The 27894-nt window shown below is 49.3% G+C and overlaps 1 protein-coding gene across 3 annotated transcripts in view; it reads right to left on the bottom strand.

Moving 5' to 3' along the window:
- kif25 (kinesin family member 25) overlaps positions 1 to 27894 on the bottom strand; it is a 331410-nt gene that overhangs the window by 79662 nt on the left and 223854 nt on the right. For all 3 annotated transcript variants that reach the window (XM_072503593.1, XM_072503588.1, XM_072503600.1), the window contains exons 10-11: positions 4559 to 4708; positions 2873 to 3049 (exon numbers count right to left, since the gene is read on the bottom strand). In XM_072503593.1, coding sequence (XP_072359694.1) covers positions 2873 to 3049; positions 4559 to 4708 — 327 coding nt within the window. The remainder of the gene's footprint in view (positions 1 to 2872; positions 3050 to 4558; positions 4709 to 27894) is intronic.

Here is a 27894-nt window from a genome sequence, read left to right as displayed (position 1 = left end):
ATAATTCTGTTTGAAGTGGTCCAGAAGTTGTCAATCAAAGCTTGATGTTTATAAATATTGCAGTTAGAGCACTTCAGTTAGTGAACCTTGAAGGAAGGTGAATGGAAGAATGCTGACAGCTGTGTGTCTGGAAGCTGTCAATCACAGCCTATTAAAGTCAGGAGGTTAGTTACTTGTCACAAGATTCCCAGCCTCTGATACGCTCTTGGAGCCAGAGTATTTACATGGGTGTTCCAGTTAAGATTCTGGTCAATGGTAACCCTCAGGATGTTGATAGTGGAGGATTCAGCAATGGTAATGTAATTGAATGTCATATAAACTTCTTATTGTTGACTTATAGAATTTTGTCAACAATCAGGCAGTTACCTCGACAAATGCATTAGCTTAGCTCAGTTGAGAATAATGTTTCCTTTAAGTTAGAATATTTACCATTTGAATACACTCTGAGGCCTAGATCTTTGTCCCGGGTCATGTTCGCCGAGTTGGGAGATTTCCCGGCTCTGTGAACTGTTTTTGAAAACTCACCACTATTCTTAGAATTCCCCCTATACCAAAAAGGGCCGACATTCTAAATGGTGATCAGGGATCAAACTCTCCGACTACGATACAGGCTTCAGTGGGTGCTATTCAGGTCAAACTATGTTTTCAAGTTATCCCCCGGTACGACCCATACCTTCACCGACGATTTCATCTACTTACCACTTAGTAGTATCGATCCTGGGTCCCGCATTGCTAAGTAAGTAAAGTAGACTTTGGAATAACCACTATTTCAGGTTAAATTAAGTTATTTTATTATTATATTTTTTCTTTTAAAAGCTGCAATAACTGTATTTACAGAAAGGTAAAAGATCTTGCTTCTGGATCCTTCTGGTTGGTTGAAGGGACCTTCGGGCCCAACTTGACAATCAATCTTCTTTAAAGTCTGGTCTTCTTTAGATGTATTCGCTGGTTAGCTCGGTTGCTGTGTCCTATCTTTCCCATGTACCGAGCTATGAGAGCTGGTTCTGCTGGCTATCTCTGAGCTGACTCTGAGCTGACTTTGCCTCCTCTTTAAATTCTAGTCTTCCTTAGATGTATTAGCTATTTTAGCTCGGCTGCTTTGCCCTGTCTCTTTCCCATGGCCGAGCTGACTGTAATCTGACTCTAGCTGCTTGTTCCTTCTCTGCTTCTCTCTCTCTCCCTCTGAGTTTTGGTTCTGGGTAGTTCCTGCTCTGGTCTCTAGGTTTATATCTTTTCTAACAGTCATTAAGTTTTTATGACGTTATTGCAAATTATCATTTTTCACTTTGATTGTAAAAAGTATCTTTGATCTAAACTTTCTAATCCAACTAAGTATTCATTTTGACATGACTTCATCTCATTGAGCTGATTACATTGTTTCCTTTGTGATGGTCAAAATGCTTTGACTTCAAGAGGTTACTTTTGTTTTGGTTCCTGCCATTTCTATAGTTTTATTTTCCAATTGTGTCCTCAGCTCATAATTTTGACTTTGATTTTGGCTTTAAATTATGTTTCTCGTAGACTGATAGTCTCCCGTTTTCTTTAATTTACCTGGTATTAGCAAAATTTTCACACCTAGAATTCTCACCAAATTCAACTGAACCTCATCCTTTTTTCCAGCTGCTAACTAAGATAGTTACTTTCAATGAGGGTGTGAGCCATTGTTTTTGGCTTCATTCAAAATCCTGTTTGTCTTGTTTGCCTGCGTGACCAAGGCTACTTGCATTTTACAATCCTCTCCTGGCAGCTGCTGTTAACCCTTTGTGGGATCTTTCTCTGTATCCTCTCATGTTTCTCAGACCAGATATTGCCAGACTTTCATGTTTCAAATGACACAGCTTTCCATATTTTCAATAACAGAACCCGGCCATTGCAAATGTCCAGAGGTCAGATTTTTGGTCTTGGGGACAGGCTGAAAAAATGAGCCAAGAGACCAACCCCGGAACAAATTCAACTTTTACACCTTTGACACTTACTGTGCACCTTTGACAGGTTTGACACTTACTGGATAGCTTTCACAGCTGGACAGTTCCTTCATATTTCCTTTACAGCAGTATACTTCATAGTCAATCCCTCGACATCGGGACAGTTCCTGGATAGCTCCTTAACATTTCCTTGACAGTTGAACAATTGCTGGATAACTCTTTTATAGCTTAACAGTTCCAATGCGTTTATGCGTAAATAGTGCATAATCCGAAAGGTTGCCTAATCTCTCCCAAAGGGTGTCTTATCTCTCCCAAAGGGTGCCTTACCTCTCCCAAAGATGTCCTGGGCCGCCAAATCCGAAGGGGTACCTTACCTCTCTAAAAGGGTACCCTGGCTATGCATAAGAATCCACCAAGTTCAGTCTTCCTCTTACCTGTTCTAATTTGCATGCTCCAGTTCTCCCAACATCCCACTACAGTGGGAAGCTGGTGATTTAAATGATCAACTGCCTCTGCGAATGATGCATGTAGGAACCCCAGCTTTGCTCCAGTCTGTCCCCGCCAGGATAGGAAAGGCTGGGTTCAGGGGTGCACCAAGAATTTCCAGCCATTTTCCAGGATTTTTGCCAAGACGGAGCGGCTGTAGATCATGGCAAAAATCCAGGCCTAAGACTTGAGGATAAAATGAGCAATGTGGTTGGCTCTTAATTGCCCTCAGAGTGGGCAATAATTGCTGACCCAACCAGTGATGCCCACATCCCATTAACGAATAAAATAAATAAATCTCAGCTGCATTACTAGATTGCTTCAGATAAAATGTCTCCTCGTTTGATACCACAGTAGTTTTCCTCCATTATATGGTACAATGTATTGTCCTGATCAGTTGTTCATTATCAAATCTTTACATCAAAAAATAAAAATCAATAATCTGAAAGAAATTTACTTACTCGTAAGTTAACCAAGGAACTTTGCTGGCGCCAGTAACGGTAGTCAAAATATCTCGTTTTACACCTAAGACAGTTCCATCGTTGTCTTTTGCCAGCAGGTCAATTATTTCATTATTGTACACTTCCACGATAGACACTTTAACAGAATGTGTTTCAAGTGGTTTATTTGACAACAATCTGTAAAGATAACAGAAGCCTTTCATTTACAAACTAGTGTCTTAAAGTCTTCAAAGTAAACATGCATTAGGTATACTGAATAATTTATTAAATATATTTTGTTCCCAATTCTTTTTACGGCAAAATCTGTAGAATAATATATTTTGCCTGTTTGTGAAACCTTTCAATGCCTGATCAAGGACAATCTCTGCTGCATTCACATCAATGGGAAACCTGGGGTGGGATGCTCCGCCCCGCCACATTTCTGCCTCACCACGCTGGCGGGATGCTCCATTACGCCAGCCAGTCAATGGGGATTCCCATTGTAGGGCAGCCCTACGCCGTCGGGAAACCCCCGGGCTGCCGGCAAAACGGAACATTCCGCTGGCGGAGAATCCCCCCCCCTGATTTTTACATTAGAAATGGAACCTGAAAGTTTACAATGTTTTCATCAGATTTGGAGCAAGTGGAGATAAGTTGGATTGGAAATTGAAGTGCACCCTGTTCCGAGATACCCTGCTGGGAGTTTCTTTCAGAACGGGGACAGGTAAAGGTGAGTCTGTCTGCACACTATACTCCAAAATGATATAAATGGAGTGCATAGCACTATTTCAGGCCTGAGTAAGCAAAGACAGAAGATTTTTCCAGCCTGAAAATAATTGGAGTGGGATGCAGACGATAGATCCCGGGAAAGGCCTCGCTTGAGATTCCGGACAGCCGTTATGCCTCATGAAATCTAACCAGATCTCGCGAGACTTCACGATCTGGAACCCGCCAACAATGGGAAGGACTCAGTCTTGCACGGCTAAATGAGTTTAAGAACCCATTTAGCTGTGCTGACGCCGGGTTGATCTTTACCCGCCATCTATCGCCCTCGCCGAGGATACCCCAGCCAGGCGCCGTTGAGCACTGGTTTCTCAAACGGGGACCAGGCCAGGGGGTCTCCCAGGCGATTGGAGGACCCTGGGTGGTCAGTCTCTGGGCAGGGTTGATGCCACCCAGGCACCTTGGCAGTGCCCCCCAGGTGCCAGGTTGACAGTGCTAGGGGGCCAGGCTGGCATTCTGCCTGTGCCGGGGATCGGGCCGGGGGGTACCCTGCCCGTGTGTGGTGGGGTGGGGGTGGGGCGTTGGGGAGGTCGAGAGATCGGGATGCCATTTTTAAATGGAGCCCGATCTGTTCCTGCACTCAGTGCAAGAAATGAAGTTAAGCGCAGCCTCAGGGGGAGTTCCCCCACTGGAGCATGAAAACAAGACAGAGTGCCGTTAGATAACGGGGTCCGCTAATCCCGCCCAGAACTGATTGGGTTTCCTCCAGTGCTCCAGTTTCCTCCCACAGTCCAAAGATGTGCAGGTTAGGTGGATTGGCCACGCTAAATTGCCTCTTAGTGTCCAAAAGATCAGGTGGGGTTACTCAGTTAAGCGGAAAGAGTGGCGTCCTGACCCGAGGTGGATGCCCGTTCAGAGGATCGGTGGAGTCTCGATGGGCCGAATGGCCTCCTTCTGCACTGTAGGGATTCTATGATTCCATACCTGTATAACTCTCTTGCAGCTTTTGGGATAATTCCTTCATCAAACTGTGGCTCAGAAGAAAGAGAGAAATTTTCTTTAGAATGTGGTCCGAACATAGTATAAGTCTTGCCACTGCCCGTCTGCCCATATGCCATGATGCATACATTGTATCTAGAATATAATAACAGATCATTATTACATTTGTCTTTGAATATTCTGCCATCTGTCACATCCAAACATAAACGAGGTACAATTTGCAACCATATTGCATTTTAATACATCTTTCTATCCTGCACAATCTTTGAGAACGAACTTGAAAATCCTTGTTCGGAACCGGGGACAAATGAGGTTTACTGTCTGCACAGAAAACCATGCCCTGCTGCTTCAATTCTAATTCTCAAAACTATTACCCATTTTTCTTTTTAATAATGGCTAAATAAGATAAAGCCCATCTTAGCCCTTTGACATATTCAGTGCTCCATGAATTTCTATCTCCATTGCCACCAATGGAATATTCATGATTCTAGTCATGGTTTCTAGAGTAATGGCATACAACACAAGTGATGTACCTTAGGGTATTACACTATCATCTATAATAGCAGATCGAATCAAATATTAAAATAAAATGGAAGATGATATTCATTTCAATCATATGAACCTGCTTAACCTATTTACAATTATCATTCCTGAATTATTAGAACTGATTCCACGAGAGTACAGTACAAGAAATCATTGCATGAAGTCTATGATTTACCTTTCTAAATTTTAATTTGTGTAAATTCACCAGCATACACCCATTATTTCCTGTACTGCGTGGATTGCAGCATTTTAAGTAATGCATTCTATCACCGGTACACCACAAGCTGAATTGATCGGGTTTTATAATCAGTTCACTAAAGTCCACAGAAAATGTAGACGGTTGCTAAATAGGGGCAGCATAGTAGCACAGTGGTTTCCACGGTTGTTTCACAGCGCCAGGGTCCCAGGTTCGATTCCCGGCTTAGGTCACTGTCTGTGCGGAGTCTGCACGTTCTCCCCGTGTCTGCATGGGTTTCCTCCGGGTGGCCCGGTTCCCTTCCGCGGTCCAAAGATGTGCAGGTTAGGTGAATTGGCCATGCTAAACTGCCCTTATTGACCAAAACGATGAGGTGGGGTTACTGGGTTATGGGGATAGGGTGGAGGTTTGGGGCTTAAGTGGGGCGCTCTTTCCAAAGGGCCGGTGCAGACTCGATGGGCTGAATGGCCTCCTTCTGCACTGTAAATTCTATGTTCAGTATAAAACAACCTGGTTTAAATAATAAAACATTAATTGAGAGAGACTTTTTAAAAGCTATGTTATTAACACTAGTTAAATATTTATTTGTAGAAATAGTAGGCAGAATCTTCCCACCTTAGTTCCTGCTGGAACAGAGGACCATTTTCAGGTGGAGAACCTGAATCTCTGATTTGACACCTTGTGGTTCTTGTTTCTGGCAAAATCTGTAGAATAATATATTTTGCCTGTTTGTGAAACCTTTCAATGCCAATTAAAAGCCCACTTCTGGGTTCCCCGGCCACTCAGGGATGATGGGTCAGATGACACACCTGAGCAGCAATGAAGGATCTCTATTGAAAGGCACCCTGCATCACAATGGCAGCAGTATTTGGAAGGAGAGTTCCATTGTGAATGGGGAAAGAGCTGTAGAATGGATGCCGTAGATACTTTACCTCCGGTTCACAGACTCTACCCTGGAGTCAGAATTCAAGAAATGAGGGAACAGAGAGATGTCCGCTTCCCTGAGGATGGCAAGAGGTGGCCAGCCAACATCAGTAAGTAGACATTGCTTCAAGCTGCTGAGGCTGTGAGCAGCAGGGGTGTGGTGCTGAGGGCCTGGGCCCTGTGCTGAAAAAGCCTCAATGACCTAATTCAGCAGGGCATGACCTACAATTCTCAGCTGACACCCATCACTCTCTCACTCCCTAGAAGTCTCCTGCACAAACCCCTTTGGCCAACACACCTGTTGTCATACACAATCCTTTCTCTCCAGCCTCTTCCTCACATCTCCATCTCAACATACAACACACAACACTCATGGGACTTCCAGTGTCGGCATGTAGGAGGAAGTCACATGTTCGGTGGTTCCTGCTCGAAGCTTGATTTTTTGGAATTTTATGCCCAGTCCCAGGTGCAATTTTTCATTAAGTAAGTTCAGGAAGACATAAGGAAGGAGGAGGATGTCCAAGAACCTAAAGTAAAGAAGGGGGCGAGTGAAGGTTCGCCGTCGAGTTGAAGGGTCTGCTCGGCCACTGGAAAGTTGGCGGGGGCTGGGTCGCACTGTTCACGGCAGAAAAGATGACCGAGGTGATGATTCTGAAATTTGAAAAACAATTTGCAAAGCACATGGATGTGATGAGGAAGGAGAGGATGGCAGCACTGAAGCTGCTGGTGGAGGAGACAATTGCCCCCGTGAAGGCATCGGTCGAAGTGCGGGAGCAGGGTGAGAAACTGAAGGGAGCGGTGGAGGCCTTGTCGCAACACAGCGATCAGTTCACCTTGGTGGGTGAGAAGCTGCAGAGGGTGGTCGAAGCCAACAAGTGTCTGCGAGCCAAAGTGGAGGACCTGGAAAACAGATCTAGGCAGCAAAATCTGAGGATGGTGGGCCTGCCCTAGGGATGGAGGGCCCGGGGCCGACGAGGTACTTGGCCAAGATGTTGGCGGAGCTGTTGGGGGAGGGGGAATATCCCTCTCGGTACGAACTGGATCGTGCTCATTGGTCGTGGAGGCCTAAACCAAAGGCGAATAGGCCGCCAAGGGCATTCCTAATTTGTTTCCATAGGTACCACATGAAGGAGAAGGTCCTGAGTTGGGCAAAGCAGAAGCGGGAGGTGCAGTGGGCTAGAGCTGGTATACGTATATACCAGGACTTAACCGTGGAGTTGGCAAGGAGGAGGGCAGCCTTCGGCCGAGTGAAGACGGCACTGTATAACAGCGGTGTACGGTTCGGCGTAGTGTACCCAGCTAAGTTGAAGGTGACCTACAACTCCAAAGACTTTTATTTTGAGATGGTGGAAGCGGCAGAGGCATTTGTGAAGGCCGAAGGACTGGGGCAGAAGTGATAAATGGGACTGAGGATTGGACTTGGACTGAGGGTAGGGGAGGTGGAAGATTGTATATAGTTGTAATTTTTTAATTTAATGTTGTTATATGTGTTAAATGAGGTGAAGTTGCCTATTTGTACAAGGTGGGATTTGGGATTTTTTGTAATGGTTCTTTGGGGTTTGTGTGTTTGCACTGGATTTGTGTGTTTTGACGGGGATTTCTTTGTTTTCCTGGGGCGGGTTGGGGGAGGGGGTTGGAGGGGAGTGGGCCTGGGTGGGGTTTCCACACTAGCTAGCTAAAGCTGGCTAGGGAACAGGAGTGTGGTGGGGGGAGGGGCTGCGGTCATTGGAGTCTGGTAGAACAAGTTTCGATGGGCCTAGGTGTGAAAAGTGGAGAGAAGGCACCGATATTGGGTGAGGTGTTTTTGAGGAAATGGATGGGGGATTCTGGGAGAGGCGGAGGGGTTCGATGGTAACAATAGGACGGGGCGGGTCAAGCTCAGTGGGCAGGGCCTGGAATTATGACAAAGGTGGATGGGGGTGAGGGACCACCCGGTTAGGATAGTTCGTGGAATGTGAGGGGTTTGTTGGAGGGAGGTTTTCAGTGTCACCTCGAGGATAGTGCTCGTGAACTTGGAACCAGGGTCCTAGAGGCTATTTTTGGAGTGTCGGACCAGCCAGGGCTGCAGGCGGGTGCGGTGTAGCCTTCACCTCGCTGATTGCTCGGAGGCGGGTCCTGTTGGGGTGAAGGTCAGCTTCTCCACTCTGCCTCGGCTTGGCGTGGGGACCAATCTGAATTTATTGACTCTCGGGAAGGCGAAGTTCGAGTTGAGGGGGATGAGTGAAGGGTTCTAAAATTCATGGGGACTGTTTATTCTGCACTTTCAAGAATTGATTGCCATTGACATTGGGGGGGGAGGGGTCTTTGATTACACTGTTTACTGGTTGACAGTTAATTGTTGTTTTTAACCTGAATGTATGGGTGGATGTTTTAGTCTGTATATTGAGCAGGGTGCTGTTTGTGTTTGGGGGATTGTTCTTGTATTTTATTTTTTTCTTTGGGTGTTTATTTGATGAAAATGGTGAAAATGAGAAGAATAAAAATAAAAAAGAACAGACAACACTCCCACTTGCCTGCACTCTATTACCTACTCACTCCCATTCCTCATAGGAACCCCTCCTCAAACATCTACCCTCAATCCTCAGCAATCAGTTAACTCTTCACACTATTTCTCTACCTTTCCTCATAGTAGGAAAGAGCGCACAAATCCAGGGGAAAGCAGAACCAGGGTGGAGCTGCAGTCATGGCAATCCTGACATCGATGAAGGAGGAAACCTTGGAGATGGGCAGAGTGGCACTTGTACAAGGAGAGATGGGGAAGTCAATGAGACGTCGTGACCGTATTAGATATCCCACTGGCACTTGGCACTTCATTACCACTCATGTTGAAATAATGTCACCAGCACCACTAAATATCATGATCAGCACTAGCTAACTTGGGGACCCTATGTCACCCAGGTTCAGCACAAACTCATGTCTTTCACTTCCCACAGTTGAATTGCTGAAGCCAAGAGTGGAGGATTGAATTTCTGGAGTCTTCAGACAAGAACTAGCTTTCTATGAGGATGCACCATTGCTAGACTCCTGTATATCTTCTAACAGCATAAAGATACACACTTTGAAGGGTCCAGCATCACGGATAGATGGTGAAAGATGGCAAGGAGCACACCCCATCAGCAGATGCTGGAGACAAGGATAGCAATGTACAGTGTCAATTGGAAGGTGCAGGAGAGATCAAGCTCTGCTGAGCGGTGCACAGATGCTGAGCCTTGAGATTATAAACTAAAGACGTACATTTGGGACACAAATCAGTCAGTTTCCTGAGACAGTACGCACCTGTGCACAGAAAATGTATGATTCCATATTTAATAAGACTGCTGTGATGCCTCAGGCATTCATGCTGATGACTACCTCCACTGAAAGAGTGACCTGCCTCATGGAGAGTCATATGAAACAGGCCACAGAGTGCATGCTGGCCCACAGCAATGACTTGCAAGCACCTTGCCCCTGCCTGGTCTGACAGAACCTGCCCGGATGAGCAAGTCTTCCCCGACACAGATGTGGGTGGGGTTGTCTTTGTAAAGCTACTCAAAAGCTCTAAAACTTAGAGGATGCCGGCCATGGGCATCACAGCTGTCAGAGCAGGAGACTGAGCCGGTTCCTTCTAGCTCTGCTGAAGCTCCATGGAGCACCATGTGGAAGTAAAAGAAAACATATCAGGAAAAGGTCTACACAGAGTTAACAGACTGGATTTTTGAGTTGGCTTGCGGGAGTCAGGAGATTTCCCAGTTCGTTATACTCACCTCGTGTAAGGAATGGGTTAATTATGTTCACTATGAGGATACTTGGCAGCCTTTTATGGCCAGGATGTTTACTGGAACATAAAGCGCCAATGTTCAAACTCGGGCGTTCTCATGCCATGCTATGCTTGTTTAATACTTCATTTATCCAACTATTTGCAATATCTTGCTTACTTTCCCAACTGCTTATCTATTAGACTTATTTACTTCACTGTATAAATATCAGTCCCTTTTGCCCGTTCGTTGGACTGCGCCTCGGACCAAGAGTCGTGACTGGTGCCAGAAACCGAATCTCGAAGCTGCCATCGACCCAGGGGCCCCTGACGAGCAGAAGCAGTCAGGGAAAGTCCCAGAGGATTGGAAAATCGCTGTTGTAACCCCCCTGTTCAAGAAGGGAACAAGAAAAAAGATGGAAAATTATAGGCCAATTAGCCTAACCTCGGTTGTTGGCAAGATTCTAGAATCCATCGTTAAGGATGAGATTTCTAAATTCTTGGAAGTGCAGAGTCGGATTAGGACAAGTCAGCATGGATTTAGTAAGGGGAGGTCGTGCCTGACAAACCTGTTAGAGTTCTTTGAAGAGATAACAAATAGGTTAGACCAAGGAGAGCCAATGGATGTTATCTATCTTGACTTCCAAAAGGCCTTTGATAAGGTGCCTCACGGGAGACTGCTGAGTAAAATAAGGGCCCATGGTATTCGAGGCAAGGTACTAACATGGATTGACGATTGGCTGTCAGACAGATGGCAGAGAGTTGGGATAAAAGGTTCTTTTTCGGAATGGCAACCGGTGACGAGTGGTGTCCCGCCAGGGTTCAGTGTTGGGGCCACAGCTGTTGTCTTCATATATTAACGATCTAGATGACGGGACTGAGGGCATTCTGGCTAAGTTTGCTGATGATACAAAGATAGGTGGAGGGGCAGGTAGTATGGAGGAGGTGGGGAGGCTGCAGAAAGATTTAGACAGTTTAGGAGAGTGGTCCAAGAAATGGCTGATGAAATTCAACGTGGGCAAGTGCGAGGTCTTGCACTTTGGAAAAAAGAATAGAGGCGTGGACTATTTTCTAAACGGTGACAAAATTCATAATGCTGAAGTGCAAAGGGACTTGGGAGTCCTAGTCCAGGATTCTCTAAAGGTAAACTTGCAGGTTGAGTCCGTAATTAAGAAAGCAAATGCAATGTTGTCATTCATCTCAAGAGGCTTGGAATATAAAAGCAGGGATGTACTTCTGAAGCTTTATAAAGCATTAGTTAGGCCCCATTTAGAATACTGTGAGCAATTTTGGGCCCCACATCTCAGGAAGGACATACTGGCACTGGAGCGGGTCCAGCGGAGATTCACACGGATGATCCCAGGAATGGTAGGCCTAACATACGATGAACGTCTGAGGATCCTGGGATTATATTCATTGGAGTTTAGGAGGTTGAGGGGAGATCTAATAGAAACTTACAAGATAATGAATGGCTTAGATAGGGTGGATGTAGGGAAGTTGTTTCCATTAGCAGGGGAGACTAGGACCCGGGGGCACAGCCTTAGAATAAAAGGGAGTCACTTTAGAACAGAGATGAGGAGAAATTTCTTCAGCCAGAGAGTGGTGGGTCTGTGGAATTCGTTGCCACAGAGGGCGGTGGAGGCCGGGACGTTGAGTGTCTTTAAGACAGAAGTTGATAAATTCTTGATTTCTCGAGGAATTAAGGGCTATGGAGAGAGAGCGGGTAAATGGAGTTGAAATCAGCCATGATTGAATGGCGGAGTGGACTCGATGGGCCGAATGGCCTTACTTCCGCTCCTATGTCTTTTGGTCTTATGGTCTTAAGGGCGTGAGATTCTTGTTTTGTATTTTTTAAAATATTCTTATATGTATTATTTTGCTAATAATATATATACTCTAAGTAGAGTCGACAAACTTCTGCTGTTCTTCTCTTTATTATATTGTGTCATGCTAGAACCATTAATCAAATTTTAGAGGGAATATTAGAGGTGATGAAAAACAACAGAATAGAACTATGTGTAGCACCAAATGGATGCTGGAACAAATGAGGGAAAATCTCAAGCAGGTTAAACAAGGAAAGGTCCCGGCCTGGATCACAAACGAACAATAACCCTCACTAACAGAAAGATGTATCTCAATATTTCAAGCTGCCAGCTTAGGCAACTGAACAAGATGTGGTTCTGGAAAGGTTGCGGAGGAACCACAAGTAAAGCCTTGGGAATGATATTAGGAATACCAATAATTTTGGGATGAGAAATAGGATTGATTGTTTCGGAAGTGAACAACAGAGGAATTATTAAAGAAGAGATTCGGATTGGCCATGAGAATGTTTTACATTATGTAGTGGAAAAGAAAGGAAGGCGAGTGGATACAAACTTGGCCAAATGTCAAGAGGCGGGCGAAACAATTGTCTGTCTCTACCCTATTTATCTTAATGAACATGCCTTATGTGGATTTAATATGAATAGGCCTAAATTGCACTGTGAACATCAGAACTCTTGGGCTGGATTCTCCATACCCCGAAGCCGATATTGCACCTGGCGCACGGAATCGGGACCGGCAGCAGTTTCCCGATACTCCGGGCCTTGAAAAACCCCTATTGCTGCCATTGCTGGAGACCCGCCCCACTATTCTCCGTCCCCGACCAGCTGAAGTCCCGACGGCGTGGATCTAATGTGGTCCTGCCGTTCGGGATACTCGAGTGGCGGCTGCGGACTCAGTCCACGGCCGCCATGGTCAGGGACAAGCCGATCGGAGGGCAGGGTGGGGGCCTCATACAGGACCGGGCAATTTTTGGACGGGTGGTCAGGGTCGGACACGCGGCCGAACGGGGCATTATTTAGAAGGTCCAGCTCCACGGTCTGAGTCTGCCATGGAGCATGGCGCTGTCGCTGGAGGCTGCCGCCGTGTGCATGCATGGCTTTTGACCCAGAGGTGCGGGGGCCCGTATCTGCAGCTAAAGCTGCAAGGTTCCCGACAGGTCCCTTCTAGCCCCCTGCAGGGCTATGAATATGGGGCCTTTTCACGCCAGTTTTTCCCCGTGGAACAGTTCAAACTGTGCTGATTTCCTCTTACTACCTGTCCATAAGCAGAGGTGCCTTGAATTAGTTTTTAAAAGAAGGCAATGGCATGTTTTCCCATTCCTTTGATTTTTTGTGATTCAATTTTAATAATACATTCAAGTTAAGATTACCTCAGGTTAGTTTATTCCACGTGTTCAAAACCCAAAGAAAAGTCGTGTTCACCACTTCCCACTCCACAGATTCACACAGTAAAATGGTGGGGTGGAGAAAAAGACTTACAATATAAAGACAACAAAAATAATGAATATTAGTTTATATGAATTTCAGAATCCCATTCCAATGAGGTTCTGGTTGGTTAAACAATATGGAAATCTTTGAAATGAATTATGCTGCTGCACGATGGGCTTTTCTGTGCTTAGACCACTTGGCAGGCATTGATCAGTTTGAACTGTTCTTTTTCTGTCTGCAACAGTGGAATCCCTCTTTGTCAATAGCACACAGGTTATGTGCCTGCACCTTGCCAGGTTAGGAAAGACAAGTGCACTTTAGAGGAGTTGAGACTGCTTATCCACACTGGTTGTTGTAGTTCTGTCCAGCTTTTGTTAAACAGCAGTTTGGCTGTAAAGCCAAATATGTAGGGCTGGATTCTCCGTTTCAGGAACTATGTACCCATGCCGTCGTGGAAACTGTGGTCTTTTACGCCAGAAAAACTGGCGTCAAAAGGCCACAGATTCACAACCCTGCAGGGGGCTAGCAGGGAGCCATCGTGGAGCTCGGAGCTCCAGCTGCAGATACAGACCCCTGCAATTCTGGGGCGGTGGCCTCCAGCGGCCGCGCTGTGCTCCATGGCGGAGTCAGAACTGGACCGCAGAAATAGTGCCCCCGATCAGCCGTGCGCCCGACCCGGTCCACCCTCACACTAAAGGCCCTGTCCTGTATTAGGCCCTCCCCCACTCTCCGATCGGCCCGCCCTCGACCATGGCGGCTGCGGACTGAGTCTGCAGCCGCCTCGCAAGTATCCCAAACGGTAGGAACGGATTAGAAATACATCGTCAGGACTTCCGGGTGCGGCGATGACCAGCTGAGTCGCACGTTTCGGCAGCTCCCGGTGAAACGGACTTTTGGGCTCTTGATAGGAGCCCCAACGGCAATTTTGACAGCTAAAAACACTGTGCGGTAAACCAGAAGGGAATCCCCCCTGGAAACGGATGAAAAAAGGAGGAGAAAGTGGCCGGATTGCAGTGGATCCTTTAGAACAGCGGCAAGGAAGGCAAGCAAAAACCAAGATGGCGTCGGGAGGTGGCAGTTTAACATGGGGCCCTGAACAACAAGAGTTCTTGAAATGCTGTGTGGAAGAGCTCAAAAAGGAAATGAAGAAAGAGCTGTTGGCCCCGATACTACAGGCGATCGAAGGGCTAAAGGAGGAACAAAAGACCCAGGAGCGGGAGCTTCGGGTCATGAAGGCAAAGGCAGCTGAGAATGAGGACGACATACAGGGCCTGGTGGTGAAGACGGAGACGCATGAGGCACATCAGAAACGATGTGTGGAAAGGTTGGAGGCACTGGAGAACAACGCAAGGAGGAACAACCTGAGGATTCTTGGTCTTCCTGAAGGTGTGGAGGGAGCGGACGTCGGGGCATATGTGAGCACGATGCTGCACTCGTTAATGGGAGCGGAGGCCCCGGCGGGTCCGTTGGAGGTGGAGGGAGCATACCGAGTGATGGCGCGAGGGCCGAGAGCAGGAGAAATTCCCAGAGCCATAGTGGTGAGATTCCTCTGTTTTAAGGATCGAGAAATGGTCCTTAGATGGGCAAAGAAAACTCGGAGCAGTAAATGGGAGAACGCGGTGATCCGCCTTTATCAAGACTGGAGTGCGGAGGTGGCGACAAGGAGGGCGAGCTTTAATCGGGCCAAGGCGGTGCTTCATAAAAAGAAGATAAAATTTGGAATGCTGCAACCGTCAAGACTGTGGGTCACATATCGAGGGAGGCACCACTACTTTGAGACGGCGGATGAAGCGTGGACTTTTATTGTGGAAGAAAAACTGGAATGAGCGGGTTATTAAAAAGAACGTTTGAACAAAGTGGTGGGGCGAATGTGGGGGGCAAAGAGGGGGGTTAAAAAGGGGGGAAAGAGGAGTTTTATGTACTAATCCTGCGATGTGGTAACTTTTCTCTCTTCCACAGGTGGTGATGGGGGGAGATGGGGAGGTGGAGGAGATGGGGCGTTGGCCATTGGGGCGGGGCCAAGGGAGAAGCACGGGCTTGGTTCCCACGCTATGATAATCATGGCGGGAATAGAGAAGCAGGAAGGAGGGGGCGTCGCACGGTGCGAGCCGAGGTCACGGGGGGAAGCCGAGGTCGGCCAGAGTTTGCTGACTTCTGGGAGCAACATGAGTGGAGTAATTACGCTAGCGGGGATCTAGCGGGGGGGTGGGAGGGGGGAATTACTGGGTTGCTGCTGCTGGGGAGAGGGGGGAGCTGGTATGGGAGGGGATGGGTGGGGGGCACCGCCTGGGGGAGATACAGCTGCGTGGGAACCGGGTGAGGAGCTGGAAAAAGGTGATGGCTAATCGACAAGGGGGGGGGGGGGTAGGAAGCCCCCCAACCCGGCTGATCACGTGGAACGTGAGAGGGCTGAACGGGCCGATAAAGAGGGCACGGGTACTCGCACACCTTAAGAAACTTAAGGCAGATGTGGTTATGTTACAGGAAACGCACCTGAAACTGATAGACCAGGTTAGGCTACGCAAAGGATGGGTGGGGCAGGTGTTCCATTCGGGGCTAGATGCGAAAAACAGGGGGGTGGCTATATTAGTGGGGAAGCGGGTAATGTTCGAGGCAAAGACTATAGTGGCGGGTAACGGGGGCAGATACGTGATGGTGAGTGGCAAACTACAGGGGGAGATGGTGGTTTTGGTAAACGTATATGCCCCGAACTGGGATGATGCCAATTTTATGAGGCGGATGCTAGGACGCATTCCGGACCTAGAGATGGGAAAGCTGATAATGGGGGGAGATTTTAATACGGTGTTGGAACCAGGGCTGGATAGGTCGAAGTCCAGGACTGGAAGGAGGCCGGCAGCAGCCAAGGTACTTAAAGATTTTATGGAGCAGATGGGAGGTGTAGACCCGTGGAGATTTAGCAGACCTAGGAGTAAGGAGTTCTCGTTTTTCTCCTATGTCCATAAAGTCAACTCGCGAATAGACTTTTTTGTGCTGGGAAGGGCGTTGATCCCGAAGGTGAGGGGAACGGAGTATACGGCTATAGCCATTTCGGATCACGCTCCACACTGGGTAGACTTGGAGATAGGGGAGGAAACAGGAGGGCGCCCACCCTGGAGAATGGACATGGGACTAATGGCAGATGAGGGTGTGTGTCTAAGGGTGAGGGGGTGCATTGAAAAGTACTTGAAAATCAATGATAATGGGGAGGTCCAGGTGGGAGTGGTCTGGGAGGCGTTGAAGGTGGTGGTTAGAGGGGAGCTGATATCAATAAGGGCACATAAAGGGAAGCAGGAGAGTAAGGAACGGGAGCGGTTGCTGAGGCACAATGGAGGAAGGCACAGGGTGTACAGTACGAATATGGGGAGAGGGCGAGCAGGTTGCTGGCACACCAATTGAGGAAAAGGGGAGCAGAGAGGGAAATAGGGGGAGTGAGGGATGAGGAAGGAGAGATGGAGCGGGGAGCGGAGAGAGTGAATGGAGTGTTCAAGACATTTTATAAAAAATTATATGAAGCTCAACCCCCGGATGGGAGGGAGAGAATGATGGGCTTCTTGGATCGGCTGGAATTTCCCAAGGTGGAAGAGCAGGAAAGGGTGGGACTGAGAGCACAGATCGAGGTAGAAGAAGTGGTGAAAGGAATTAGGAGCATGCAGGCGGGAAAGGCCCCGGGACCGGATGGATTCCCAGTCGAATTCTATAGAAAATATGTGGACTTGCTCGCCCCGGTATTGACGAGGACCTTTAATGAGGCAAAGGAAAGGGGACAACTGCCCCCGACTATGTCTGAAGCAACGATATCGCTTCTCTTAAAGAAGGAAAAGGACCCGCTACAATGCGGGTCCTATAGACCTATTTCCCTCCTAAATGTAGATGCCAAGATCCTGGCCAAGGTAATGGCAATGAGAATAGAGGAATGTGTCCCGGGGGTGGTCCACGAGGACCAAACTGGGTTTGTGAAGGGGAGACAGCTGAACACGAATATACGGAGGCTGTTAGGGGTAATGATGATGGCCCCACCAGAGGGGGAAACGGAGATAATAGTGGCGATGGATGCCGAGAAAGCATTTGATAGAGTGGAGTGGGATTATTTGTGGGAGGTGTTGAGGAGATTTGGTTTTGGAGAGGGGTATGTTAGATGGGTGCAGCTGTTGTATGGGGCCCCAGTGGCGAGCGTGGTCACGAATGGACGGGGATCTGCATATTTCCGGCTCCATAGAGGGACAAGGCAGGGATGCCCTCTGTCCCCATGATTGTTTGCACTGGCGATTGAGCCCCTGGCGATAGCGTTGAGGGGTTCCAAGAAGTGGAGGGGAGTACTTAGAGGAGGAGAAGAACACCGGGTATCTTTGTATGCGGACAATTTGCTACTATACGTGGAAGACCCGGCGGAGGGGATGCCAGAAATAATGCGGATACTTGGGGAGTTTGGGGATTTTTCAGGGTATAAATTGAACATGGGGAAAAGTGAGTTGTTTGTGGTGCATCCAGGGGAGCAGAGTAGAGAAATAGAGGACCTACCGTTGAGGAAGGTAACAGGGGACTTTCGTTACCTGGGGATCCAGATAGCCAAGAATTGGGGCACATTGCATCGGTTAAATTTAACGCGGTTGGTGGAACAAATGGAGGAGGATTTTAAGAGATGGGATATGGTATCCCTGTCACTGGCAGGGAGGGTGCAGGCGGTTAAGATGGTGGTCCTCCCGAGATTCCTCTTTGTGTTTCAGTGCCTCCCGGTGGTGATCATCTGGTCCAGATGGGCTACATTCCAAGGTTCTAAAAGAGATAGCTGAGGAGATTGTGGAAGCATTGGTGGTAATCGTTCAGGAATCACTGGAGGCAGGAAGGGTCCCAGAGGACTGGAAAGTGACAAATGTAACACCGCTGTTTAACAAGGGAGGGAGGCTGACGACAGGAAATTATAGGCCAGTTAGCCTGACTTCGATCATTGATAAGATTTTAGAGTCCATTATTAAAGAAGAGATCGTGGAGTACTTAGAAGTGCATGATAAAATAGGACTGAGTCAGCACAGCTTTGTCAAAGGGAGGTCATTTCTGACAAATCTGTTAGAGTTCTTTGAGGAGGTAACAAGGACGTTGGATGAAGGAGAACCAGTGGATGTGATTTATTTACAGAAGGCCTTTGACAAGGAGCCGCATCGGAGACTGTTAAATAAGTTAAGAGCCCATGGTGTTAAGGGTAAGGCCCTGGCATGGAGAGAGGATTGGCTGACTGGGAGAAGGCAGAGAGTGGGGATAAAGGGGTCTTTTTCAGGATGGCCACCGGTGACTAGTGGTGTGCCTCAGGGGTCTGTGCTGGCACCACAACTTTTCACAATATACATGAATGATCTAGGCGAAGGAACCAAAGGCACGGTTGCTAAGTCTGCAGATGATACAAAGATCTGTAGAGGGACAGGCATTAATGAGGAAGCAGGGGGGCTACAGAAGGATTTCGACAGGCTCAGAGAGTGGCAGATGAAATACAATATGGAAAAGTGTGAGGCTAGGCACTTTGGAAGGAGGAATCTAGGCATAGACTATTTTCTAATTGGGGAAATGCTTAGGAAATCAAATGCACAAAGGGACTTGTGAGCCCTTCTTCACGATTCTCTGAAGGTTAACGTGCAGGTTCAGTCGGCAGTTAGGAAGGCAAATGCAATTTTCGCATTCATGTCGAGAGGGCTAGAATATAAGAGCAGGAATGTACTTCTGAGGCTATATAAGGCTCTGGTCAGACACCATTTGGAGTATTGTGAGCAGTTTTGGGCCCCGTATCTAAGGAAGGATGTGCTGGCCTTGGAAAGGGTCCAGAGGAGGTTCACAAGAATGATCACTGGAATGAAGAATTTGTCATATGAGGAACAGAGTTTAGAAGGATGAGGGCGGATCTTATTGAAACTTACTGGATACTGCAAGGCCTGGATAGAGGGGATGTGGAGATGATGTTTCCACTTGTAGGAAAAACTAGAACCAGAGGACACAATCTCAGACTAAAGGGACCAGCATTTAAAACAGAGATGAGGAGGGTGGTGAACCTGTGGAACCCTGCGGCAGAAGGCTGTGGAGGCCAAATCACTGAGTGTCTTTAAGACAGAGTAGAAAAGTTTTGTGAGGGCCACGAAGAATCCAGCACGGGTTTTAAGGATACAAAGTAATAACATTTATTTACAATAACACATATATATATAACAGCAGCAGCAACTTCCCTTGCTGCACACTCCTTCCTGCTGGTTCCTAAACTGGCCAGCTTTATTTATACTAGGAGTTTACTAATGGTTTCTCCGCCCCCCTCATTGGGGAAGCTCATACTCCCACAGGATTGTGGGATTGTCATTAGTCCCCAGCCAATGGTAAGCAGGCAGGTTATAACATCCTTCCCCCCCCCCAAAGTCCAAGGAATCCACCGAAGACCCTTGCGAAGGAGGGCGTCGGACACGTTTTGCCGCAGGCCGGACACCATTTGCACGCGGCGCTGGATCAGGCGGCATGTAACGAGACGGAGACAGGCGCTTCCGTGATGAACGGCGCAACGGTTGTACATCCACGGCCCGTGGACCCGAGGATTCCCCCTCTGATGCATCCTGTGTCTCCATCTCGGAGTCAGAGTCTGCTGCCTCCGTCATGACAGCGTCTCTATTTCCATTCGGTTCTGTAACGACCTGCGCAGGCTTCGAGTGAGGCACCAGTGGAAGATTGTGAGGACTACCTTCCCTTGTCTCTGGGCTCTGCGGCTGTAGAAATGAGCTCCGGGGGCGGGGAATCTTTTGAGGGGATAGTCTTCTGGACCAAACGTGGTCTACATGTTTGCGCTGGAGACGACCCTGGGCTTGCACCTGGTAAGATATTGGGCCCGTTTGGCGAAAGATTACACCAGGGACCCACTGGACACCACCAGCAAAATTCTGAACGAACACTGGGTCACCGAGCGCAAACTGCCGAATCGGCCGATGCCGAGAAAATCCCTGTCCCTGCCGTTCTTGTGTGCGGCGTACTTTTGCGCCAATGTCCGGGAAAACCATACTAAGGCGGGTGCGAAGTCTCCGGCCCATTAGGAGTTCTGCGGGAGCTACCCCAGTCACCGCATGGGGGGTGGTCCTATACGTAAACAAAAAGCGAGCCAGTCTCGTGTCCATTGATCCGGAAGACTGCTTCTTTAGGCCTCTTTTGAATGTCTGCACTGACATCACATGCGCTCTGCCAACCCATTTGAAGCTGGGTAGTAAGGGGCAGTGCGGATATGGCGAATGCCGTTCATCTTAGTGAACCTCGCAAACTCCTCACTCGTGAATGGAGTGCCGTTATCCGTGACCAGCACCTCGGGGAGGCCATGCGTACTAAACGACAAACGCATCTTTTCAATTGTTGCGCAGGACGTTGTCCCCTGCATCTTATGCACCTCTAGCCATTTAGACTGGGCGTCAATTAATAGAAGGAACACGGATCCTTGAAAAGGGCCTGCGAAATCTGCATGCAAGCGTGCCCAAGGCCGCCATGGCCATTCCCAGTGATGTAGGGGCGCGGCCGGTGGAAGCTTCTCATGCTCCTGGCAAATGGAGCAGTTTTGGGCCACCTTCTCAATGTCGGTGTCGAGGCCTGGCCACCAGACATAACTCCGGGCCAACATTTTCATTTTGGTCACACCTGGATGCCCATTGTGCAAGGCTGTTAGTATAAGCTCCTGGCCTTTTTCCGGGACAATCACACGCGTCACCCACAAGAGGATGCCGTCTTCCACACTGAATTCTGACAGCTTAGAGGAAAATGCCCACATCTCGCCTGGGAGCTGTCTATGCTGCCCACCATACAGGCCTATGTGCCGAACCTTTGACAGGACTGGCTCCGTCTGGGTCCACTCACAGGTCTGTGATGCCGTGACAGGCAAGGCGTCCATAAAATTTAGGGTTGCAACCACCTCACCGGTCGTGGGGGTCGACATGGGGCCGGTCGATAAAGGCAATCGGCTCAGCGCGTCGGCATTTGCTATCTGCGTACCTGGTTTGTGCTCCAGAGAATACTCGTATGCAGCAAGCAACAAAGCCCAGCGCTGAATCCGTGCGGAAGCAATGGGCGGTATTGGCTTATCCTCTCTGAATAGTCCCAGCAGAGGCTTATGATCAGTCACGATAGTGAAATGGCGGCCATACACGTACTGGTGGAAGCGTTTCACCGCAAAAACCACTGCCAGGCCCTCCTTCTCGATCTGCGCGTACTTTTTCTCCGCTGCAGTCAATGTGCGGGAGGCGAAAGCTATCGGCCCCGTTCTCCATCTTGTGGGACAGGACGGCCCCAATACCATACGGGGATGCATCACATGTGACGAGCAAAGGCTTTCCAGGATCATAGTGGGTTAGTAACCCAGACGACGACATTTGTTGCTTTACCCGCCGGAAAGCGGTTTCTTGCAGCTGACCCCAAACGCAGGTGTGATTTTTCTTTAGCAGAAGGTGCAAAGGGGCCAGCGTAGTTGCCAGGTTGGGGAGGAACTTCCCGTAATAGTTTACGAGACCGAGAAAAGAACGAAGATGCGAAGTGTCAGTCGGGGCGGGGGCCTGTTGAATTGCAAGCACCTTCTCTGCGACGGGGTGCAAACCTTCGCGGTCCACCCGATAACCTAGGTAGACTACTTCCTTTGCCTGAAATACGCATTTTGTGCGACGTAAACGGACTCCAGCCTCCGAAAGGCGTCGAAGGACAGCCTCCAGATTTTCCAAATGTTCCTGCTCCGACGCCCCTGTAATCAAAACGTCATCTAAGTAGACAGCAACACGTGGTAAACCTCTCAAAATGCCCTCCATAACACACTGAAAAATTGCACAGGCAGAGGATACTCCAAAGGGCAACCGTGTATATTCATACAGGTCCCGGTGTGTATTAATCGTTACATATGGTCGGGAGGCAGGGTCCAGCTCCAACTGAAGGTAGGCGTGACTCATATCTAATTTTGTGAACGAGAGTCCACCTGCAAGCTTCGCGTAGAGATCCTCTATGCGAGGCATTGGATATCGGTCGAGTCGGGAAGCCGTATTCACTGTAAGTTTATAGTCGCCACACAAGCGAACTGTGGCATCTGGCTTCATTACACGTACAATTGGTGCTGCCCAGTCAGCAAAACGGACGGGCCTGATAATACCCAAACTCTCCAAACGAGTGAGCTCCCCTCCTACCTTCTCGAGCAAGGCGTAAGGCACCGGGCGCGCCCGGAAATAATGCGGCGTGGTTCCTGGTTCGACTTGGATACGGGCTACGGCCCCTTTTATTGTCCCCAAACCAGGCTGGAATACATCTGGGTATCGTCCTAGCACCTCAGTCAACCCTTCAGAAACTGTTTGGAGGATGTGCTGCCATTGCAACCGCAAATGGCGCAACCAGTCCCGGCCCAACAGGCTGGGCCCATGGCCGCGCACCACGATAAGTGGGAAACGCCCCTCCTGGTGTCCATAAACAACAGGGGTCATTGTAGTTCCTGCAATGTCCAGTGGTTCCCATCGTGTAGGTGGCCAACCTGGCCTGTGAGTCGGTTAATGTAAGGGTCTGTATACCCTGTTTGATGCGGTCGAATATCCTCTGGGCGATCACGGAGACCACTGCGCCAGTGTCCAACTCCATCTCAAGCGGGTGGCCATTGACCCATACTGTCATCTTAATGGGGGCCACACGGGGAGCTGCCACACAATGCAACTGCAGGCAGTCGTCCTCCGTCTCCACGTACTCAGGAATAGTCGCCGCAGGCTCATCCACATGGAAGGTACGGCCCCTGGGCTGGTCCCAGTTACGGCCCCTGGGCTGGTCCCAGTTTCGGTCGGAACGACGGCGCCTCTGGCGCCCCCAGGACCGGCGTCCGTGACGGGGTCGGTGCCTACAAGTCTGACACGGACATGGCTCCTCATCCATTGGTTCTGGAGAAGGCTCCCTTCGGGGAGGAATGTCCGACGGCCACTGGCGTCGGTCCAGACGTTGCCTCGCCCAAGGTACCGCAGGAGTGCGGGGGGACGTTTTCGGACGGAAGGGGCTGCGCCCCAAGGCATGCACTTCCATTCCCTGTAGCTCCTGCACTCCTCGTTCTGCGCTCTCTCGGGACAATACTACCGCCGCAGGCGGTGAGCAATATGACCACCTGGCGCTCGTTTTCGGTGATATTGTTTGCCCGGAAATAGTAACGCATCCGTTGTGTGTACTGGTTCCAGCTTTCCTGTGCAGCATCAAAAACATCCAAACGTCCGTACAGAGGCATGGTATAATAGAAAACAACTTCCAACCAGCATCCAACAAAAATCCAGGGAGGTGGCTTCAGCAGTGTAGACAGCTATTCACCTTAACCTTCGTCGCCAGTTTTGTGAGGGCCACGAAGAATCCAGCACGAGTTTTAAGGATACAAAGTAATAACATTTATTTACAACATATATATATAACAGCAGCAGCAACTTCCCTTGCTGCACACTCCTTCCTGCTGGTTCCTAAACAGCCAGCTTTATTTATACTAGGAGTTTACTAATGGTTTCTCTGCCCCCCTCATTGGGGAAGCTCATACTCCCACAGGATTGTGGGATTGTCATTAGTCCCCAGCCAATGGTAAGTAGGCAGGTTATAACAAAAAGGTTCCTGATTAATAAGGGGATCAGGGGTTATGGGGAGAAGGCAGGAGAATGGGGATGAGAAAGATATCATTCATGATTGAATGGCGGAGCAGACTCGATGGGCAGAGTGGCCTAAATCTGCTCCTATGTCTTGTAGTCTTATGGAGCGGGAATGGGTGTGGGGATGGGGGCGGAGGTGGGAGGGGGACATGCGGGGGTCGGGGCTGCAGTGCAGATGAAGGCCACCGTGTAACCCGGCGCACCTGGTTGGGCATGGGGGTATGCACCATGTTAACAAGTTTGCCTTTCACCCCCTGCAGACAATGGACTTTGGAATTCAACCAGGATTCGTGCCATTCATCTTACTCGCCGCAGCCCCGGGGATGCACTGAGGCTGTACGAGCTAGAGCTGCTCGAGGAGGACGCTGCAGCAGCGCAGCCTGCCTCAGCGGAACAAGAGGCAGCCGGTGAGAATGGGAAGCCGGCTGCCCGACAGGCCAAGGAGGAGGTGCAAAGGAGGCGCTGCATGAGGCCTCGTGTGTACCGGCAAAGCCTGTCATTCAAAGCACCGATCACGGTAGAAGAAGTGGTGAAAGGAATTAGGAACATGCAGACGGGAAAGGCCCCGGGACCGGACGGATTCCCAGTTGAATTTTACAGAAAATATTTGGACTTGCTCGCCCCGCTACTGACGAGGACCTTCAACGAGGCAAAGGAAAGGGGACAACTGCCCCCGACTATGTCAGAAGCAACGATATCGCTTCTTTTAAAGAAGGAAAAGGATCCGCTACAATGCGGGTCCTACAGACCAATCTCCCTCCTCAATGTAGATGCCAAGGTCTTGGCCAAGGTAATGGCAATGAGAATAGAGGAATGTGTCCCGGGGGTGGTTCATGAGGACCAAACTGGGTTTGTGAAGGGGAGACAGCTGAACACGAACATACGGAGGTTGTTAGGGGTAATGATGATGGCCCCACCAGAGGGTGAAACGGAGATAGTAGTGGCGATGGATGCCGAGAAAGCATTTGATAGAGTGGAGTGGGATTATCTGTGGGAGGTGTTGAGGAGATTTGGGTTCGGAGAGGGGTATGTTAGATGGGTGCAGCTGTTGTATAGGGCCCCAGTGGCGAGTGTGGTCACGAATGGACGGGGATCGGCATATTTTCGGCTCCATAGAGGGACAAGGCAGGGATGTCCTCTGTCCCCATTACTGTTTGCACTGGCGATTGAGCCCCTGGCGATAGCGCTGAGAGGTTCCAAGGGATGGAGGGGAATACTTAGGGGAGGAGAAGAACACCGGGTATCTTTATATGCGGATGATCTGCTACTATATGTGGCGGATCCAGCGGAGGGGATGCCAGAAATAATGCGGATACTTGGGGAGTTTGGGGATTTTTCAGGGTATAAATTGAACATGGGAAAGAGTGAGCTGTTTGTGGTGCATCCAGGGGAGCAGAGTAGAGAAATAGAAGACCTACCGTTGAGGAAGGTAACAAGAGACTTTCGTTACCTGGGGATCCAGATAGCTAAGAATTGGGGCACATTGCACAGGCTAAATTTGACGCGGTTGGTGGAACAGATTTCAAGAGATGGGATATGGTAGCATTGTCAATGGCAGGGAGAGTGCAGGCGGTTAAGATGGTGGTCCTCCCGAGATTCCTTTTTGTGTTTCAGTGTCTCCCGGTGGTGATCACGAAGGCTTTTTTCAAAAGGATAGAAAAGAGTATCATGGGTTTTGTTTGGGCCGGGAAGACTCCGAGAGTGAGGAAGGGATTCTTACAGCGTAGTAGGGATAGGGGGGGGCTGGCACTACCGAGCCTAAGTGAGTATTATTGGGCCGCTAATATTTCAATGGTGAGTAAGTGGATGGGAGAGGAGGAAGGAGCGGCGTGGAAGAGATTAGAGAGGGCGTCCTGTAGGGGGACCAGCCTGCAGGCTATGGTGACAGCCCCATTGCCGTTCTCACCAAGGAACTATACCACGAGTCCGGTGGTGGTAGCTACACTGAAGATTTGGGGACAGTGGAGACGACATAGGGGAAAGACCGGAGCACTGGGGGGGTCCCCGATAAGAAACAACCATAGGTTTGCCCCGGGGGGAATGGATGGGGGATATGGAATGTGGCAAAGAGCAGGTATAACGCAATTGAAAGATCTATTTGTGGATGGGAAGTTTGCGAGTCTGGGAGCGCTGACCGAGAAATATGGGTTGCCCCAAGGGAATGCATTCAGGTACATGCAATTGAGGGCTTTTGCGAGGCAGCAGGTGAGGGAATTCCCGCAGCTCCCGACACAAGAGGTGCAGGACAGAGTCATCTCAAAGAAATGGGTGGGGGACGGTAAGGTGTCGGATATATATAGGGAAATGAGAGACGAAGGGGAGACTATGATGGACGAACTAAAAGGGAAATGGGAAGAAGAGCTAGGGGAGGAGATTGAGGAGGGGATGTGGGCAGATGCCCTAAACAGGGTAAACTCGTCGTCCTCGTGCGCCAGGCTAAGCCTGATTCAGTTTAAGGTATTACACAGGGCACATATGACTGGAACACGGCTCAGTAAATTTTTTGGGGTGGAGGATAGGTGTGCGAGGTGCTCGAGAAGCCCAGCGAATCATACCCATATGTTTTGGTCATGCCCGGCACTACAGGGGTTTTGGATGGGGGTGACAAAGGTGCTTTCGAAAGTAGTAGGAGTCCGGGTCGAACCAAGCTGGGGGTTGGCTATATTTGGGGTTGCACAAGAGCCGGGAGTGCAGGAGGCGAAAGAGGCCGATGTTTTGGCCTTTGCGTCCCTAGTAGCCCGGCGCAGAATATTGCTAATGTGGAAAGAAGCCAAGCCCCCGGGGGTGGAGACCTGGATAAATGATATGGCGGGGTTCATAAAGTTAGAGCGGATTAAGTTCGTCCTAAGGGGGCCGGCTCAAGGGTTTACTAGGCGGTGGCAACCGTTCGTCGAATATCTTGCGGAAAGATAGATAGGGGAGAACAAAGAAGGCAGCAGCAGCGGCCCAGGACTTGGGGGGGGGGGGGGGGGGAGGGATGGGGGGGGGGATGGGGGGGGGGTGTGGCCTGAGACAAGGCAGTTGCCAATTAGGGCTAGTTTTTATTTTTTGTTATTTAATATTTATTTATTTGTTGTTGTTTTTGTTTAAATTTAAAAATGGTCATTATTATCTGTATTGTTACAATGTTGTGTAAAGGATGCACAATGTACTGTGTTGGTTGACCAAAAATTTTCAATAAAATATTATTTAAAAAAAAAAAAGCCTGTCATTCAAGGACCTGCACGAAGGGGCATGCCGTCAAAGACTCCGGTTGAGCAGGGGTACAGTGCAACATGTCTGCCAGATCATGGAGCACCTGGCACCGTGGGGGAATCAGGGGAGGACACCCGCTCTCGGTGGCCACCATGGTGATGATCTGCCTGAACCTTGACGCAACAGGGTCCTTTCCAGGTGCCAGGTGGGGAACCTGTTCGGGATCTCTGAGAGCCTGGTGCATAGGTACATTTGTGCCGACGCGGAGAACCTCTATGCCTGGTTGCGACAATACGCCAAATTCAATGTGGACCGAGCCCACCAGGATGTCAGGGCAGCAGGATTCGTCGTCATTGCCGAGGTGCCCCAGGTCCATAGGGAGATCGATGGGATGCATGCCACCCTATAAGCATGGCGAGCCGGTCTTCACAAACCGAAAGGGGTTCCACTCGGTGAATGTGCAGCTGGTGTGTGACCATGAGCTGCGTATCATGCATGTCTGTGGCAGATACCTGGGCAGTGTGCACTTGCCTTAATCCTGGCGCACTCGACAGTTCCTGATCTCTTTGAGGTGCCCCCTCCCCCCTGGCCGGGCAGAGGGGTGACAGTCTCCTGGGAGACAGGGTTTATCCACAGCGCTCGTGGTTCATGACGCCTACCCGCAGGCCACAGATTGGTGCAGAAACCCGCTACAATGACACCCATTCACCGACCAAGTAAATCGAGCGGTGCTTCGGCATCCTGAAGATTAGATTCAGGTGTCTGGACCACTCTGTAGGGGCCCTCCAGTATAGCAGCAGAAGGGTTTCCCACATCATAGAGACCTGCTGCATCCGCCACAACAT

This window comes from Scyliorhinus torazame, chromosome 1 (assembly GCF_047496885.1).
Source record: "Scyliorhinus torazame isolate Kashiwa2021f chromosome 1, sScyTor2.1, whole genome shotgun sequence".
Taxonomy (NCBI): Eukaryota; Metazoa; Chordata; class Chondrichthyes; order Carcharhiniformes; family Scyliorhinidae; genus Scyliorhinus; species Scyliorhinus torazame.
The sequence above is the reverse complement of the archived record's forward strand: the minus strand, read 5'-3'. Positions and strand labels throughout refer to the sequence as shown.